The 18,113-nt window shown below is 38.6% G+C and overlaps 3 protein-coding genes across 4 annotated transcripts; all 3 read right to left on the reverse strand.

The window, feature by feature from the left end:
• Positions 1–210: 210 nt before the first annotated feature.
• Positions 211–1,959, reverse strand: LOC138203815 (uncharacterized). The gene is made up of 6 exons (XM_069158807.1): positions 1,914–1,959; positions 1,400–1,744; positions 1,203–1,244; positions 857–967; positions 694–728; positions 211–357 (listed from the first exon to the last, which is right to left on the reverse strand). The coding sequence occupies exons 1-6, from the start codon at positions 1,957–1,959 to the stop codon at positions 235–237; spliced, it is 702 nt and encodes a 233-aa protein (XP_069014908.1). The 3' UTR covers positions 211–234.
• A 1,287-nt stretch (positions 1,960–3,246) lies between these two features.
• On the reverse strand, positions 3,247–10,926 carry LOC138204056 (uncharacterized). 2 transcript variants are annotated; one of them, XM_069159168.1, is made up of 7 exons: positions 7,102–7,473; positions 5,607–5,745; positions 5,094–5,438; positions 4,897–4,938; positions 4,673–4,783; positions 4,534–4,568; positions 3,247–3,828 (listed from the first exon to the last, which is right to left on the reverse strand). In XM_069159168.1, the coding sequence occupies exons 2-7, from the start codon at positions 5,650–5,652 to the stop codon at positions 3,706–3,708; spliced, it is 702 nt and encodes a 233-aa protein (XP_069015269.1). In that variant the 5' UTR covers positions 5,653–5,745; positions 7,102–7,473; the 3' UTR covers positions 3,247–3,705. The 2 variants fall into 2 exon arrangements, 1 of the variants encoding a protein (XP_069015269.1); XR_011178768.1 differs by lacking the exons at positions 3,247–3,828; positions 4,534–4,568; positions 4,673–4,783; positions 4,897–4,938; positions 5,094–5,438 and adding exons at positions 8,312–8,346; positions 8,448–8,558; positions 8,822–9,166; positions 9,335–9,473; positions 10,742–10,926 and having other exon boundaries at positions 5,658–5,745; positions 7,102–7,607.
• Positions 10,925–16,805, reverse strand: LOC138204057 (uncharacterized). The gene is made up of 6 exons (XM_069159169.1): positions 16,760–16,805; positions 16,247–16,591; positions 16,050–16,091; positions 15,827–15,937; positions 15,689–15,723; positions 10,925–11,247 (listed from the first exon to the last, which is right to left on the reverse strand). Exons 1-6 carry the CDS (start codon positions 16,803–16,805, stop codon positions 11,125–11,127), a joined length of 702 nt encoding a protein of 233 aa, XP_069015270.1. The 3' UTR covers positions 10,925–11,124.
• Positions 16,806–18,113: the final 1,308 nt, after the last annotated feature.

Here is an 18,113-nt window from a genome sequence, read left to right on the forward strand (position 1 = left end):
TTCCTGTGCAGCGATGCGCGTCTCATCCTCCCTTCCCCTGGCAGACCATCTCACTCTCCCTTTGACTAAGTTTGACAATCAGAAGTTTTCTTTGTGGCTCCTCCCTATCAAACATCAAATATGCCCTTGTTCCTTTCAGATGAAGATCGAAGGCAGACAAATTGAGATAGACAGACACAATAAATGACAACTTCGTGGATATAGGAACTTTATAAGACACACAGAAAAGCAAGTCTATCTGCTGGCAGCATAAATAACGTGAGTGTCCACCTCTCTGTCTCGTGCAGACCTTCTGCTTCTTATTTTCTTTGGGTGGAGCATCGGTGCCGCAGATTTCAGGTCATCACAGCCCAAACTCTGTAAATAAAGTATTTCGAATCACCATGAATCTACCTAGCACAGAGTCTGTTCTTGCTCTTGCTCTGTCCACGACTGTCACATACTAGGTGGGAGGCAGTCATGGGCTTTCAAAAAGCCCAGAAAAGAGCTGCAGAGCTGTACGCCTGGTCAACCTCCTTAATATCTGTTTGCACAGCAGCTTTCCCGGGTCAAACTTGACCCATGACTGTCTCCTATTCAACACGGTCACAAATGGGGCTATATTGGCCCGTTGCGGCAAAACCTTTTAGTTAATTCTGCTGAAACACAGCAGTTAAGATCATAGTTTGTGAATGTGAAAAAAAGAGAATTCACCTCGTTTCCTTGTGGACGCAGTTCTTCCTTCGCAGCTAAATGACAAGCCAAAAAGTCTGATTAGTTAAGTATCACTGAACAAATATTTTTCTGTGGATTTTTCCTGAAAAAAAATGTAATTTACTAACATTTTATTGTACACAAGGATGAATGACAGCTGTACCTGTGTGAAGTTTGCCGATTTTAACAACCAAACCGATGGCGGTCATCATGAAGAAAAAAGTCAGACTGCCCAAAGTCACAGTCATGAGGTTTATAGTTCCATCAGGCTTTTCTGAAAGAGCCGTGTACATTGTTAATATTCCAAGTTGGAGTTATTGTTAATTGTCAAACGTTCACAGTCAATTAAATCTCATCCAATTCGATAGTGCCATAAAAAATAGGAAAAAAAAATGTTTTATCAATATTAAAGAGAGCTAATATGTTTTTATCTCTTTTGCGTTGGCAATGTCCATGTGTGACTTTATGTAAATTCCACAGAAATACAGTCAGATAAAAACTAATCTTACCTTCAGTCTCAGAATCCAGTTCATAATTGGATTCATCATTACCTGTAAAGAAACCTGGTCAGTATCTGATCTAATGCTGTTGATTTCCTGTTTGTCTTGAAGCTGTTTTTAAACTGCTGTGATATTAAATTTGAGATATAGTGTATATTGTAGATAAAAACTAAACTAAAAGTATTAAGGCGTGACCACGTTCTTACCTGGAATTCTTAACTCTGTTGCGTTGGCAATGACTGTATGTGACTTTATGTAAAATCCACAGAAATACAGCCCGTAGTCCGATAAGTCCACCCGCTTGATTTTAAGGAAGACAGTGGTGACATTGGTACTCATTTCAAATTTTCCATTTTGAAATCCATCACAGTACGAAGCTGGACCGTTGGAACCGAACATAGAGGAGATACAGCTGACTTTAGTTCTGTTGACCACTCTGAACCAGTCAGTCGGAGTATCTAGACTGGAACCGTTGGGGCACATCAGCGTGACTTCCTCACCAGGCTGGACCTCCACAGTCTGAGTCTCAGAGACTGAGACTGAGATCCAGCCTGAAACAAACCACAGAGACAACATCAGATTTATCCCTGAGCGTGCAGTTTAACAGTTACTCTAACAGGACAACTTCATCAGTTAATTCTCTTTAATCTTTTTTTTTAGCAGTTTTAAATTGTGATGGGTTGCTCGTGGTGCTGAGAATAACAGAGTTGTGGTACTTACTGAGGCTGCTGAGAAACAAAGATGCCATCAAAATGAAGCTCCTCATCGTGTGTTTCACCGTACCACTGCAGGGATAGTTTGTGCCTCTCAGCTCCTATAAAGGCATTTAGAGGGGCGGGGTGTTGTGTTTCATCTTCACCTGCCAATGCAAGGAAATGCGACGTCTTTGCATACATTTTAGCTCCAGTAAATATTCAGTAACATTAATGTTACTTAAGTTTATTACTTGGAGACTCAACATTTTATGTTTCCATGTTACTTCTTTGTCAGATGTAATTTGAAACCATGTTTGGCACAAACAATTACAGAAGCACGAACAACACCTCTACATTCCCTGCAGTTTTATACAAGTATCCTCATCTTGTCCCTTTTATTGATTTCCATACGAGTCCACTGAGCAATAACACTGAGTCTTTCAGGATGTCGCAAGATGTTGAGTCTTGACATGCGTTTCCATCCACCTGGGTTCATGTACATTTTTGGGTATAACTAAATATGAGTGGAAACATCGTAAATTTGTGACAAGTTCCTTTCAGTTTTGGGAGAAATGGAAGAATTGCCGGACAAAATATGACCAAGTGCAGCGTAAAAATCACAAACTATACCGAGCATTGAAAAGATGTGAACAAATAACATCTTTTTTGTTTTCCCCATTGTTTGAGGATTGGTTGGTTGGTCCACCACTTTATTCCAGACCAAGATGTCTTTACAGCTGTTGAACTGATTGCCATGATTTTTTTTTTCTTTTTTTCTTTCCAACATTCATGATCAACAGGGGATGGAGCCTACTGACTTTGGTCACCCTGTGACTTGTCCTCTACACCAACATGCAGATGACTCTTGTAGTTCTGAGAAATCTCCGCAGCTATCGTGAAACACTGCAGTGATGTTGGTACTTAGCTGCAGCACTGCAGTGCCTCAGCACAAAGTCACTAAGTCACTAAGCAACAGTTTGTTCTCTTGATTACATGAATACCAGTTGTTTATTCCAGTTTACTTCCTGGTTATTGAGTGAAACTACTTCAGTAACATCTGTCAATGTTCAGGACCTGACAGCTGAGAATGGAACCTGAGATTATGGCTGAGTACGTTCAAAATGGAGAGCTGTGGTCTCTGGCAGAAATTATATTGATGTATTGTTAAGTAGTTTGTGTAAAATGATTGAGTGGAGTGATTTAACAGTGTCAAATAAGATAGACATTGTTTAGAGGAATATTTTTGTTCTTTGTGGTGGAGACTTTTTTTTTGACTCACGACATTTGTCACCTCAGGGAACTAGTTTGTTCAATTGTTATTTTCTTTTATTTACAAATGTGTAATTACAGCAGCCAGTGTGATTTAATCATAATCATGTTCCTTTGATACTTTCCTAAACAGCTTTGACTTTAGATGCCTCATGGTTTTTACCTCTGTTGCTCTCAGACCACATTGTGCTGTCTCTTCCTGTCAGAGAATCATGTGTATCTCACTCCTCCCACAGCAGACCATTTCACTCTCCTCATGAGAGAGTCTGACAGTCATCAGTGCCCTCTCTGACTCCTCCTCCATCACACTTCAAGCGTGGTCTTGTTTCCTCTTAAAGGGTGAGCAAATAAGAGACACTTTGACAGCAGTAGAGACAAAAAAAACTAAAGATGTTCAGAAAGAGTGAAAATGGGGACACAAACACAGCCTGAACACACAAACATGATTCAAATGTTATTATTTGTCAATGACACACAAATACATCAGCAGGTGGATATGATAAATCATCAGTTCCCCTCTGAGCTGCAGTTCCTGGTTCTTCCTGAGTCTATCTGGTGGCAGCATACACAACATGGGGCTCCAGCTCTCTCTCTGATGCAAGCCTGCGGCTTCTCTTTGGCTTTGCCTGGAAACTTAGAGCTGCGTAGTTCAGCTCATCTGGACTCATATTCTGAAAACCAGAACATTTACAGTCACTTATTGGAAAACGAGTTGAATATGATAAAAAATCTTATCAATTGTCCAATATTTGGGTTGCACCAAAAAAGAATCACGGAAACAATATTTTTTTGAAAAATAATCACACATCAGTTCATTCTAATTTAAATGATGAAACCAGATCTGCACAAATTGAATGAGTTCAACTACGAGCTGAATATTTAAATACGACAAAGATTTACGGGGGTCAAATTGCATTTTAAAATTATGACTTTGCTACTATTTGGTGTTTGCAGCCGTACTTCAGAGACTACATGCAGCTAGTTGTTAGTTATAACGACACAGCAGAAAGATATTTTTATTTCTTGATAGAATAACTGTGATGGAACATTCAACGTGGTTCAGAGGTGAAAAACACAACCAGTCTGGGGAAGAAGGCTACGACTCAGTTTGCTTAAATTAAAACTATCGGAACCACTAATACTGCAAAAAATATTGTGAAAAACGTTTTTCAAAAGTCAGCAACTGTTAGTTCAAAATTTAAAGATAACGGTTTCAATAGAGTTTAAAAAATGTTAGAGGATGAAAGCTTATGACTGCGTACTTGGCTGAACTTTTTTGATGCCACATGCAGCGGTTATTCACAAACTAATCACATGTTTAAATGCAACTTTTATACCTGAAAACGAAATGTAGACAAGTAAAAAAAAGTGTTTACCTTGCCCGTCTCTGGCTGTGGCTCTTCAATGTCGGCTAAATGTCAAGTACAAAAGTTTCATTACTTAATTATTACAGAACAAAAAAATTGTGCTTTGGATTTGTCCATCAGCTAACAAGAGGATGTGCAACAACTGTACCTGTCTGAAGTTTCCTGATTTTTACAGCCAGAACAATGACGACTAAAGTGAGGGAAACAGTCAGACCTCCCAGGATCATGATCAGTAGGTCTGTCATTCCTTTAGGCTTTTCTACAAAAAACAAGAGACATTTTAATCTTGTTGCTTTTGATATGGTTATTATTCAAATTACTAAAGCAATGTGCTCAGATAAAAAATATTTAGAGGGAAAAAAAGAACCTTACCTTCAGTCTCAGAGTCCAGTTCATAATTGGATTCATCATTACCTGTAAAGAAACCTGGTCAGTATCTTATCTAATGCTGTTGATTTCCTGTTTGTCTTGAGGCTGGTTTTAAGCTGCCGTGATAATAAATTTGAGATATATTGTATATTGTAGATAAAAATTAAACTAAAAGTATTAAGGCGTGACCACGTTCTTACCTGGAATTCTTAACTCTGTTGCGTTGGCAATGATTGTACGTGATACTATGTAAAATCCACAGAAATACAGCCCGTTGTCCGATAAGTCCACCCGCTTGATATTAAGGAAGACAGTGGTGACATTGGAACTCATTTCAAATTTTCCATTTTGAAATCCATCACAGTACGAAGCTGGACCGTTGAAACCGTACATAGAGGAGATACAGCTGACTTTAGTTCTGTTGACCACTCTGAACCAATCAGTCAGAGTTGCAATACTGGAACCATTGGAGCACATCAGCGTGACTTCCTCACCAGGCTGGACCTCCACAGTCTGAGTCTCAGAGACTGAGACTGAGATCCAGCCTGAAACAAACCACACAGATAATATCAGATTTATCCCTGAGCGTGCAGTTTAAAAGTTACTCTAATAGGACAACTTCGGTAGTTAATTCTCTTTAAACATTTTTTTAGAAGTTTTAAATTGTGATGGGTTGCTCGTGGTGCTGAGAATAACAGAGTTGTGGTACTTACTGAGGCTGCTGAGAAACAAAGATGCCATCAAAATGAAGCTCCTCATCGTGTGTTTCACCGTATCACTGCAGGGATAGTTTGTGCCTCTCAGCTCCTATAAAGGCATTTAGAGGGGCGGGGTGTTGTGTTTCATCTTCACCTGCCAATGCAAGGAAATGCGACGTCTTTGCATACATTTTATCTCCAGTAAATATTCTGTAACATTAATGTTACTTAAGTTTATTGCTTGGAGACTCAACATTTTATATTTCCATGTTACTTCTTTGTCAGATGTAATTTGAAACCAAGTTTGTCAAACACAATTGCAGAAAAAAAATTTCCCCTCGGGGATTAATAAAGTATATACCTACCTACCTACCTAGACGCACAAAGAACAACACCTCTACATTCCCTGCAGTTTTATACAAGTATCCTCATCTTGTCCCTTTTATTTATTTCCATGAGTCCACTGATCAATAACACTGAGACTTTCAGGATGTCGCAAGATGTTGAGTCTTTACATGCGTTTCCATCCACCTGGGTTCATGTACATTTTTGGGTATAACTAAATATGAGTGGAAACATCATAAATTTGTGACAAGTTCCTTTCAGTTTTGGGAGAAATGGAAGAATTGCCAGACAAAATATGACCAAGTGCAGCGTAAAAATCACGATCTATACCGAGCATTGAAAAGATGTGAACAAATAACATCTTTTTTGTTTTCCCCATTGTTTGAGGATTGGTTGGTTGGTCCACCACTTTATTCCAGACCAAAATGTCTTTACAACTTTTTAACTGATTGCCATGATTGATTTTTTTTTCTTTTTTTTTCTTTCCAACATTCATGATCCACAGGAGATGGAGCCTCCTGACTTTGGTCACCCTGTGACTTGTCCTCTACACCGACATGCAGATGACTCTTGTAGTTCTGAGAAATCTCCGCATCTATCGTAAAACACTGCAGTGATGTTGGTACTCAGCTGCAGCACTGCAGTGCCTCAGCACAAAGTCACAAAGCCACTAGCAGCGCTGTGCTCTCCGTCTTGTTTAACGTCTTGCAGTTTGTTCTCTTGATTATATGAATACCAGTTGTTTATTCCAGTTTACTTCCTGGTTATTGAGTGAAACTACTTCAGTAACATCTGTCAATGTTCGGGACCTGACAGCTGAGAATGGAACCTGAGATTATGGCTGAGTACGTTCAAAATGGAGAGCTGTGGTCTCTGGCTGAAATGATATTGATGTATTGTTAAATAGTTTGTGTAAAGTTATTGAGTGGAGTGATTGAATAGTGTCAGATAAGATAGACATTGTTCAGAGGAGTATTTTTGTACTCTGTGGTGGAGACTTTTTTTGACTCACTACATTTGTCACCTCAGAGAACTAGTTTGTTCAATTGTTATTTTCTTTTATTTACAAATGTGTAATTACAGCAGCCAGTGTGATTTAATCATAATCATGATCCTTTGATACTTTCCTAAACAGTTTTGACTTTAGATGCCTCATGGTTTTTACCTCTGTTGCTCTCAGACCACATTGTGCTGTCTCTTCCTGTCAGAGAATCATGTGTATCTCACTCCTCCCACAGCAGACCATTTCACTCTCCTCATGAGAGAGTCTGATCGTCATCAGTGCCCTCTCTGACTCCTCCTCCATCACACTTCAAGCACGGTCTTGTTTCCTCTCAAAGGGCGAGCAAATAAGAGACTTTGACAGCAGTAGAGACAAAAAAAACTAAAGATTTTCAGAAAGAGCAAAAATAGGTACACAAACACAGCCTGAACACACAAACATGATTCAAATGTTATTATTTGTCAATGACACACAAATACATCAGCAGGTGGATATGATAAATCATCAGTTCCCCTCTGAGCTGCAGTTCCTGGTTTTTCCTGAGTCTATCTGGTCGCAGCATACACAACATGCGGCTCCAGCTCTCTCTCTGATGCACGCCTGTGGCTTCTCTTTGGCTTTGCCTGGAAACTTAGAGCTGCGTAGTTCAGCTCATCTGGACTCATATTCTGAAAATCAGAACATTTACAGTCACTTTTTGTAAAACGAGTTGAATTTGCTAAAAATCATTTAAATTGTCCAATATTTGGGTTGCGCCAAAAAAGAATCATGCAAACAAGATTTTTTTTGAAATATTATCACACATCAGTTCATTCTAATTTAAATGATGAAACCAGATCTGCACTAATTGAATGAGTTCAACTACAAGCTGAATATTTAGATACGACAAAGATTTACGGGGACCACATTGAATTGTGAAATGATGACTTTACTACTATTTGGTGTTTGCAGCCGTACTTCAGAGACTATATGCAGCTAGTTGTTAGTTATAATGACACAGCAGAAAGACATTTTTATTTCTTGACAGAATAACTGATCGAATATTCAACGTGGTTCAGAGGTGAAAAACACAACCAGTCTGGGGAAGAAGGCTACGACTCAGTTTGCTTAAATTAAAACTAGCGGAACCACTAATACTGCAAAAGATTTTGTGGAAAACATTTTTCAAAAGTCAGCAACTGTTAGTTCAAAGTTTAAAGATAACGGTTTCAATAGAGTTTAAAAAATGTTAGAGGATGAAAGCTTATGACTGCGTACTTGGCTGAACTTTTTTAATGACACATGCAGCGGTTATTCACAAACTAATCACATGTTTAAATACAACTTTTATACCTGAACACGAAATGTAGACAAGTAAAAAAAAAGTGTTTACCTTGCCCATCTCTGGCTGTTGCTCTTCAAATTCGGCTAAATGTCAAGTACAAAAGTTTCATTACTTAATTATTACCTAAAAAAACTATGCTTTGGATTTATCCATCAGCTAACAAGAGGATGTGCAACAACTGTACCTGTCTGAAGTTTACAGATTTTTACAGCCAGAACAATGACGACTAAAGCGAGGGAAACAGTCAGACCTCCCAGTATCATGCTCAGTAGGTCGGTCATTCCTTTAGGCTTTTCTACAAAAAACAAGAGACATTTTAACCTTGTTGCTTTTGATATGGTTATTGTTAAAATTACTCAAGCAATGTGCTCAGAATCCACTTCAACATTGGATTCATCATTACATGTAAAGAAAACTGATCAGTATCTTATCTAATGCTGTTGATTTCCTGTTTGCCTTGAGGCTGTTTTTAAGCTGCTGTGATATTAAATTTGAGATATGGTGTATATTGTAGATAAAAACTAAACTAAAAGTATTAAGACGTGACCACGTTCTTACCTGGAATTCTTAATTCTGTTGCGTTGGCAATAACTGTTTGTGACTTTATGCAAAATCCACAGAAATACAGCCCGTAGTCCGATAAGTCCACCCGCTTGATTTTAAGGAAGACAGTGGTGACATTGGAACTCATTTCAAATTTTCCATTTTGAAATCCATCACAGTACGAAGCTGGACTGTTGAAACCGTACATAGAGGAGATACAGCTGACTTTAGTTCTGTTGACCTCTCTGAACCAGTCAGTCGGAGTATCTAGACTGGAACCGTTGGAGCACATCAGCGTGACTTCCTCACCAGGCTGGACCTCCACAGTCTGAGTCTCAGCGCCTGAGACTGAGATCCAGCCTGAAACAAACCACACAGATAATATCAGATTTATCCCTGAGCGTGCAGTTTAACAGTTACTCTAACAGGACAACTTCATCAGTTAATTCTCTTTCATCATTTTTTTAGCAGTTTTAAATTGTGATGGGTTGCTCATGGTGCTGAGAATAACAGAGTTGTGCTACTTACTGAGTCTGCTGAGAAACAAAGATGCCATCAAAATGAAGCTCCTCATCGTGTGTTTCATCGTACCACTGCAGGGATAGTTTGTGCCTCTCAGCTACTATAAAGGCATTTAGAGGGGCGGGGTGTTGTGTTTCATCTTCACCTGCGAATGCAGTTTGCAAATTGCATACATTTTAGATCCAGTAAATATTCAGTAACATTAATGTTACTTAAGTTTATTACTTGAAGACTCAACATTTTATGTTTCCATGTTACTTCTTTGTCAGATGTAATTTGAAACCAAGTGTGTCACAAACAATTGCAGAAACACGAAGAACACCAACTCTACATTCCCTACAGTTTTATACAAGTATCCTCATTTTGTCCCTTTTATTTATTTCCATGAGTCCACTGAGCAATAACTGAGACTTTCAGGATGTCGCAAGATGTTGAGTCTTGACATGCGTTTCCATCCACCTGGGTTCATGTACATTTTTGGGTATAACTAAATATGAGTGGAAACATCATGAATTTGTGACAAGTTCCTTTCAGTTTTGGGAGAAATGGAAGAATTGCCAGACAAAATATGACCAAGTGCAGCGTAAAAATCACGATCTATACCGAGCATTGAAAAGATGTGAACATATAACATCTTTTTTGTTTTCCCCATTGTTTGAGGATTGGTTGGTTGGTCCACCACTTTATTCCAGACCAAGATGTCTTTACAGCTTTTGAACTGATTGCGATGTTTGATTTTTTTTTTCTTTTTTTTTTTCTTTCCAACATTCATGATCCACAGGGGATGGAGCCTCCTGACTTTGGTCACCCTGTGACTTGTCCTCTACACCAACATGCAGATGACTCTTGTAGTTCTCAGAAATCTCCGCAGCTATCGTAAAACACTGCAGTGATGTTGGTACTCAGCTGCAGCACTGCAGTGTCTCAGCACAAAGTCACTAAGTCACTAAGCAACAGTTTGTTCTCTTGATTACATGAATACCAGTTGTTTATTCCAGTTTACTTCCTGGTTATTGAGTGAAACTACTTCAGTAACATCTGTCAATGTTCGGGACCTGACAGCTGAGAATGGAACCTGAGATTATGGCTGAGTACGTTCAAAATGGAGAGCTGTGGTCTCTGGCAGAAATGATATTGATGTATTGTTAAGTAGTTTGTGTAAAATGATTGAGTGGAGTGATTTAACAGTGTCAAATAAGATAGACATTGTTTAGAGGAATATTTTTGTTCTTTGTGGTGGAGACTTTTTTTTTGACTCACTACATTTGTCACCTCAGGGAACTAGTTTGTTCAATTGTTATTTTCTTTTATTTACAAATGTGTAATTACAGCAGCCAGTGTCATTTAATCATAATCATATTCCTTTGATACTTTCCTAAACAGCTTTGACTTTAGATGCCTCATGGTTTTTACCTCTGTTGCTCTCAGACCACATTGTGCTGTCTCTTCCTGTCAGAGAATCATGTGTATCTCACTCCTCCCACAGCAGACCATTTCACTCTCCTCATGAGAGAGTCTGACAGTCATCAGTGCCCTCTCTGACTCCTCCTCCATCACACTTCAAGCGTGGTCTTGTTTCCTCTTAAAGGGTGAGCAAATAAGAGACACTTTGACAGCAGTAGAGACAAAAAACTAAAGATGTTCAGAAAGAGTGAAAATGGGGACACAAACACAGCCTGAACACACAAACATGATTCAAATGTTATTATTTGTCAATGACACACAAATACATCAGTAGGTGGATATGATAAATCATCAGTTCCCCTCTGAGCTGCAGTTCCTGGTTCTTCCTGAGACTATCTGGTGGCAGCATACACAACATGGGGCTCCAGCTCTCTCTCTGATGCACGCCTGCGGCTTCTCTTTGGCTTTGCCTGGAAACTTAGAGCTGCGTAGTTCAGCTCATCTGGACTCATATTCTGAAAATCAGAACATTTACAGTCACTTATTGTAAAACGAGTTGAATTTGATAAAAAATCTTATCAATTGTCCAATATTTGGTTTGCACCCAAAAAGAATCACGCAAACAAGATTTTTTTGAAATATAATCATACTTCAGTTCATTCTAATTTAAGTGATGAAACCAGATCTGCACAAATTGAATGAGTTCAACTACAAGCTGAATATTTAAATACGACAACCATTTACGGGGGTCACATTGCATTTTGAAATTATGACTTTGCTACTATTTGGTGTTTGCAGCCGTACTTCCGAGACTACATGCAGCTAGTTGTTAGTTATAACGACACAGCAGAAAGACATTTTTATTTCTTGATAGAATAACTCTGATGGAACATTCAACGTGGTTCAGAGGTGAAAAACACAACCAGTCTGGGGAAGAAGGCTACGACTCAGTTTGCTTAAATTAAAACTAGCGGAACCACTAATACTGCAAAAAATATTGTGAAAAACATTTTTCAAAAGTCAGCAACTGTTAGTTCAAAATTTAAAGATAACGGTTTCAATAGAGTTTAAAAAATGTTAGAGGATGAAAGCTTATGACAGCGTACTTGGCTGAAGTTTTCTGATGCCACATGCAGCGGTTATTCACAAACTAATCACGTGTTTAAATACAACTTTTATATCTGAACACGAAATGTATACAAGTAAAAAAAACAAGTGTTTACCTTGCCCGTCTCTGGCTGTGGCTCTTCAATGTCGGCTAAATGTCACGTACAAAAGTTTCATTACTTAATTATTACAGAACAAAAAATTGTGCTTTGAATTTGTCCATCAGCTAACAAGAGGATGTGCAACAACTGTACCTGTCTGAAGTTTCCTGATTTTTACAGCCAGAACAATGACGACTAAAGTGAGGGAAACAGTCAGACCTCCCAGGATCATGATCAGTAGGTCTGTCATTCTTTTAGGCTTTTCTACAAAAAACAAGAGACATTTTAATCTTGTTGCTTTTGATATGGTTATTATTACAATTACTAAAGTAATGTGCTCAGTTAAAAAATATTTAGAGGGAAAAAAAGAACCTTACCTTCAGTCTCAGAGTCCAGTTCATAATTGGATTCATCATTACCTGTAAAGAAACCTGGTCAGTATCTTATCTAATGCTGTTGATTTCCTGTTTGTCTTGAGGCTGTTTTTAAGCTGCTGTGATAATAAATTTGAGATATAGTGTCTCTTGTAGATAAAAACTAAACTAAAAGTATTAAGGCGTGACCACGTTCTTACCTGGAATTCTTAACTCTGTTGCGTTGGCAATGACTGTTTGTAACTTTATGTAAAATCCACAGAAATACAGCCCGTAGTCCGATAAGTCCACCCGCTTGATTTTAAGGAAGACAGTGGTGACATTGGTACTCATTTCAAATGTTCCATTTTGAAATCCATCACAGTACGAAGCTGGACTGTTGAAACCGTACATAGAGGAGATACAGCTGACTTTAGTTCTGTTGACCACTCTGAACCATTCAGTCTGAATTGCATAATGGGAACCCTTAGAGCACATCAGCGTGACTTGCTCACCAGGCTGGACCTCCACAGTCTGAGTCTCAGAGACTGACACTGAGATCCAGCCTGAAATACAGCAGAGACAACATCAGATTTATCCCTGAGCGTGCAGTTTAACAGTTACTCTAACAGGACAACTTCACCAGTTAATTCTCTTTAATCATTTTTTTTTAGCAGTTTTAAATTATGATGGGTTGCTCGTGGTGCTGAGAATAACAGAGTTGTGGTACTTACTGAGGCTGCTGAGAAACAAAGATGCCATCAAAATGAAGCTCCTCATCGTGTGTTTCATCGTACCACTGCAGGGATAGTTTGTGCCTCTCAGCTCCTATAAAGGCATTTAGAGGGGAGGGGTGTTGTGTTTCATCTTCACCTGCCAATGCAATTTGCAAATTTCATACATTTTAGCTCCAGTAAATATTCAGTAACATTAATGTTACTTAAGTTTATTACTTGGAGACTCAACATTTTATGTTTCCAAGTTACTTCTTTGTCAGATGTAATTTGAAACCAAGTGTGTCACAAACAATTGCAGAAGCACGAAGAAAACCACCTCAACATTCTCTGCAGTTTTATACAAATATCCTGATTTTGTCCCTTTTATTTATTTCGATATGAGTCCACTGAGCAATAACACTGAGTCTTTCAGGATGTCGCAAGATGTTGAGTCTTGACATGCGTTTCCATCCACCTGGGTTCATGTACATTTTTGGGTATAACTAAATATGAGTGGAAACATCATAAATTTGTGACAAGTTCCTTTCAGTTTTGGGAGAAATGGAAGAATTGCCGGACAAAATATGACCAAGTGCAGCGTAAAAATCACAAACTATACCGAGCATTGAAAAGATGTGAACAAATAACATCTTTTTTGTTTTCCCCATTGTTTGAGGATTGGTTGGTTGGTCCACCACTTTATTCCAGACCAAGATGTCTTTACAGCTGTTGAACTGATTGCCATGATTTATTTTTTTCTCTTTTTTTTCTATCCAACATTCATGATCCACAGGAGATGGAGCCTCCTGACTTTGGTCACCCTGTGACTTGTCCTCTACACCAACATGCAGATGACTCTTGTAGTTCTGAGAAATCTCCACAACTATCGTAAAACACTGCAGTGATGTTGGTACTCAGCTGCAGCAATGCAGTGTCTCAGCACAAAGTCACAAAGTCATTAAGCAACTAGCAGCGCTGTGCTCTCCATCTTGTTTAACATCTTGCAGTTTGTTCTCTTGATTATATGAATACCAGTTGTTTATTCCAGTTTACTTCCTGGTGATCGAGTGAAACTACTTCAGTAACATCTGTCAATGTTCGGGACCTGACAGCTGAGAATGGAACCTGAGATTATGGCTGAGTACGTTCAAAATGGAGAGCTGTGGTCTCTGGCAGAAATTATATTGATGTATTGTTAAGTAGGTTGTGTAAAATGATTGAGTGGAGTGATTTAACAGTGTCAAATAAGATAGACATTGTTTAGAGGAATATTTTTGTTCTTTGTGGTGGAGACTTTTTTTTTTGACTCACTACATTTGTCACCTCAGGGAACTAGTTTGTTCAATTGTTATTTTCTTTTATTTACAAATGTGTAATTACAGCAGCCAGTGTGATTTAATCATAATCATATTCCTTTGATACTTTCCTAAACAGCTTTGACTTTAGATGCCTCATGGTTTTTACCTCTGTTGCTCTCTGACCACATTGTGCTGTCTCTTCCTGTCAGAGAATCATGTGCATCTCACTCCTCCCACAGCAGACCATTTCACTCTCCTCATGAGAGAGTCTGACAGTCATCATTGCCCTCTCTGACTCCTCCTCCATCACACTTCAAGCGTGGTCTTGTTTCCTCTTAAAGGGCGAGCAAATAAGAGACACTTTGACAACAGTAGAGACAAAAAAAAACTAAAGAAGTTCAGAAAGAGTGAAAATGGGGACACAAACACAGCTTGAACCCATGAACATCATTCAAATGTTATTATTTGTCAATGACACACACAAATACATCAACAGGTGGATATGATAAATCATCAGTTCCTCTCTGAGCTGCAGTTCCTGGTTCTTCCTGAGTCTATCTGGTGGCAGCACACACAACATGGGTCTCCAGTTCTCTCTCTGATGCACGCCTGCAGCTTCTCTTTGGCTTTGCCTGGAAACTTAGAGCTGAGTAGTTCAGCTCATCTGGACTCTTATTCTGAAAATCAGAACATTTACAGTCACTTATTGTAAAACGAGTTGAATTTGCTAAAAATCTTATCAATTGTCCAATATTTGGGTTGCACGAAAAAAGAATCATGCAAGCAAGATTTTTTTGAAATATAATCACACATCAGTTCATTCTAATTTAAATGATGAAACCAGATCTGCACAAATTGAATGAGTTCAACTACAAGCTCAATATTTAAATACGACAAACATTTACGGGGGTCACATTGCATTTTGAAATTATGACTTTGCTACTATTTGGTGTTTGCAGCCGTTCTTCCGAGACTATGTGCAGCTTGTTGTTAGGTATAACGACACAGCAGAAAGATATTTTTATTTCTTGATAGAATAACTGTGATGGAACATTCAACGTGGTTCAGAGGTGAAAAACACAACCAGTCTGGGGAAGAAGGCTACGACTCAGTTTCCTTAAATTAAAACTAGCGGAACCACTAATACTGCAAAAAATATTGTGAAAAACATTTTTCAAAAGTAAGCAACTGTTAGTTCAAAGTTTAAAGATAACGGTTTCAATAGAGTTTAAAAAATGTCAGAGGATGAAAGCTTATGACTGCGTACTAGGCTGAACTTTTTTGATGCCACATGCAGCGCTTATTCACAAACTAATCACATGTTTAAATACAACTTTTATACCTGAACACGAAATGTAGACAAGTAAAAAAAAGTGTTTACCTTTCCCGTCTCTGGCTGTGGCTCTTCAATGTCGGCTAAATGTCAAGTACAAAAGTTTCATTACTTAATTATTACAGAACAAAAAATTGTGCTTTGGATTTGTCCATCAGCTAACAAGAGGATGTGCAACAACTGTACCTGTCTGAAGTTTCCTGATTTTTACAGCCAGAACAATGACGACTAAAGTGAGGGAAACAGTCAGACCTCCCAGGATCATGCTCAGTAGGTCGGTCATTCCTTTTGGCTTTTCTACAAAAAACAAGAGACATTTCAATCTTGTTGCTTTTGACATGGTTGTTATTAAAATTACTAAAGCAATGTGCTCAGATAAAAAATATTTAGAGGAGAACAAGAACCTTACCTTCAGTCTCAGAATCCAGTTCATAATTGGATTCATCATTATCTGTAAAGAAACCTGGTCAGTATCTTATCTAATGCTGTTGATTTCCTGTTTGTCTTGAGGCTGGTTATAAGCTGCCGTGATAATAAATTTGAGATATATTGTATATCGTAGATAAAAATTAAACTAAAAGTATTAAGGCGTGACCACGTTCTTACCTGGAATTCTTAACTCTGTTGCGTTGGCAATGATTGTACGTGATGTTATGTAAAATCCACAGAAATACAACCCGTTGTCCGATAAGTCCACCCGCTTGATATTAAGGAAGACAGTGGTGACATTGGAACTCATTTCAAATTTTCCATTTTGAAATCCATCACAGTACGAAGCTGGACCGTTGAAGCCGTACATAGAGGAGATACAGCTGACTTTAGTTCTGTTGACCACTCTGAACCAGTCAGTCGGAGTATCTAGACTGGAACCGTTGGAGCACATCAGCGTGACTTCCTCACCAGGCTGGACCTCCACAGTCTGAGTCTCAGAGACTGAGACTGAGATCCAGCCTGAAACAAACCACAGAGATAACATCAGATTTATCCCTGAGCGTGCAGTTTAAAAGTTTCTCTAATAGGACAACTTCGATCGTTAATTCTCTTTAAACAGTTTTTTAGCAGTTTTAAATTGTGATGGGTTGCTCGTGGTGCTGAGAATAACAGAGTTGTGGTACTTACTGAGGCTGCTGAGAAACAAAGATGCCATCAAAATGAAGCTCCTCATCGTGTGTTTCATCGTACCACTGCAGGGATAGTTTGTGCCTCTCAGCTCCTATAAAGGCATTTAGAGGGGCAGGGTGTTGTGTTTCATCTTCACCTGCCAATGCAAGGAAATGCGACGTCTTTGCATACATTTTATCTCCAGTAAACATTCAGTAACATTAATGTTACTTAAGTTTATTGCTTGGAGACTCAACATTTTATATTTCCATGTTACTTCTTTGTCAGATGTAATTTGAAACCAAGTTTGTCAAACACAATTGCAGAAAAAAATTTCCCCTCGGGGATTAATAAAGTATATACCTACCTACCTACCTACCTAGAAGCACGAAGAACAACACCTCTACATTCCCTGCAGTTTCATACAAGTATCCTCATCTTGTCCCTTTTATTGATTTCCATACAAGTCCACTGAGCAATAACACTGAGACTTTCAGGATGTTGCAAGATGTTGAGTCTTGACATGCGTTTCCATCCACCTGGGTTCATGTACATTTTTGGGTATAACTAAATATGAGTGGAAACATCATAAATTTGTGACAAGTTCCTTTCAGTTTTGGGAGAAATGGAAGAATTGCCAGACAAAATATGACCAAGTGCAGCGTAAAAATCACGATCTATACCGAGCATTGAAAAGATGTGAACATATAACATCTTTTTTGTTTTCCCCATTGTTTGAGGATTGGTTGGTTGGTCCACCACTTTATTCCAGACCAAAATGTCTTTACAACTTTTGAACTGATTGCCATTATTGATTTTTTTTTTCTTTTTTTTTCTTTCCAACATTCATGATCCACAGGGGATGGAGCCTCCTGACTTTGGTCACCCTGTGACTTGTCCTCTACACCGACATGCAGATGACTCTTGTAGTTCTGAGAAATCTCCACAGCTATCGTAAAACACTGCAGTGATGTTGGTACTCAGCTGCAGCACTGCAGTGTCTCAGCACAAAGCCACGAGCAGCGCTGTGCTCTCCGTCTTGTTTAACATCTTGGAGTTTGTTCTCTTGATTACATGAATACCAGTTGTTTATTCCAGTTTACTTCCTGGTGATCGAGTGAAACTACTTCAGTAACATCTGTCAATGTTCAGGACCTGACAGCTGAGAATGGAACCTGAGATTATGGCTGAGTACGTTCAAAATGGAGAGCTGTGGTCTCTGGCAGAAATGATATTGATGTATTGTTAAGTAGTTTGTGTAAAGTTATTGAATGGAGTGATTTAACAGTGTCAGATAAGATAGACATTGTTTAAAGGAGTATTTTTGTACACTTTGGTGGAGACATTTTTTGACTGACTACATTTGTCATCT

This window comes from Embiotoca jacksoni, unplaced genomic scaffold (genome assembly GCF_022577435.1).
Source record: "Embiotoca jacksoni isolate LCO1_2020_lvr unplaced genomic scaffold, fEmbJac1.0.p SCAF_24, whole genome shotgun sequence".
Classification (NCBI taxonomy): Eukaryota; Metazoa; Chordata; class Actinopteri; family Embiotocidae; genus Embiotoca; species Embiotoca jacksoni.

Coding starts and splice junctions, on each gene's coding strand:
- LOC138204057 (XM_069159169.1), bottom strand. CDS start 16,805: ATGAGGAGCTTCATTTTGATGGCATCTTTGTTTCTCAGCAGCCTCA. Junction 16,592..16,759: donor TTTGTTTCTCAGCAGCCTCA/GTAAGTACCACA, acceptor GGTTTGTTTCAG/GCTGGATCTCAGTCTCAGTC. Junction 15,938..16,049: donor ACTGGATTCTGAGACTGAAG/GTAAGGTTCTTG, acceptor TGTTTTTTGTAG/AAAAGCCAAAAGGAATGACC.
- LOC138204056 (XM_069159168.1), bottom strand. CDS start 5,652: ATGAGGAGCTTCATTTTGATGGCATCTTTGTTTCTCAGCAGCCTCA. Junction 4,939..5,093: donor AACAGAGTTAAGAATTCCAG/GTAAGAACGTGG, acceptor GTTTCTTTACAG/GTAATGATGAATCCAATTAT. Junction 4,784..4,896: donor ACTGGACTCTGAGACTGAAG/GTAAGGTTCTTT, acceptor TGTTTTTTGTAG/AAAAGCCTAAAGGAATGACA.
- LOC138203815 (XM_069158807.1), bottom strand. CDS start 1,959: ATGAGGAGCTTCATTTTGATGGCATCTTTGTTTCTCAGCAGCCTCA. Junction 1,745..1,913: donor TTTGTTTCTCAGCAGCCTCA/GTAAGTACCACA, acceptor GGTTTGTTTCAG/GCTGGATCTCAGTCTCAGTC. Junction 1,245..1,399: donor AACAGAGTTAAGAATTCCAG/GTAAGAACGTGG, acceptor GTTTCTTTACAG/GTAATGATGAATCCAATTAT.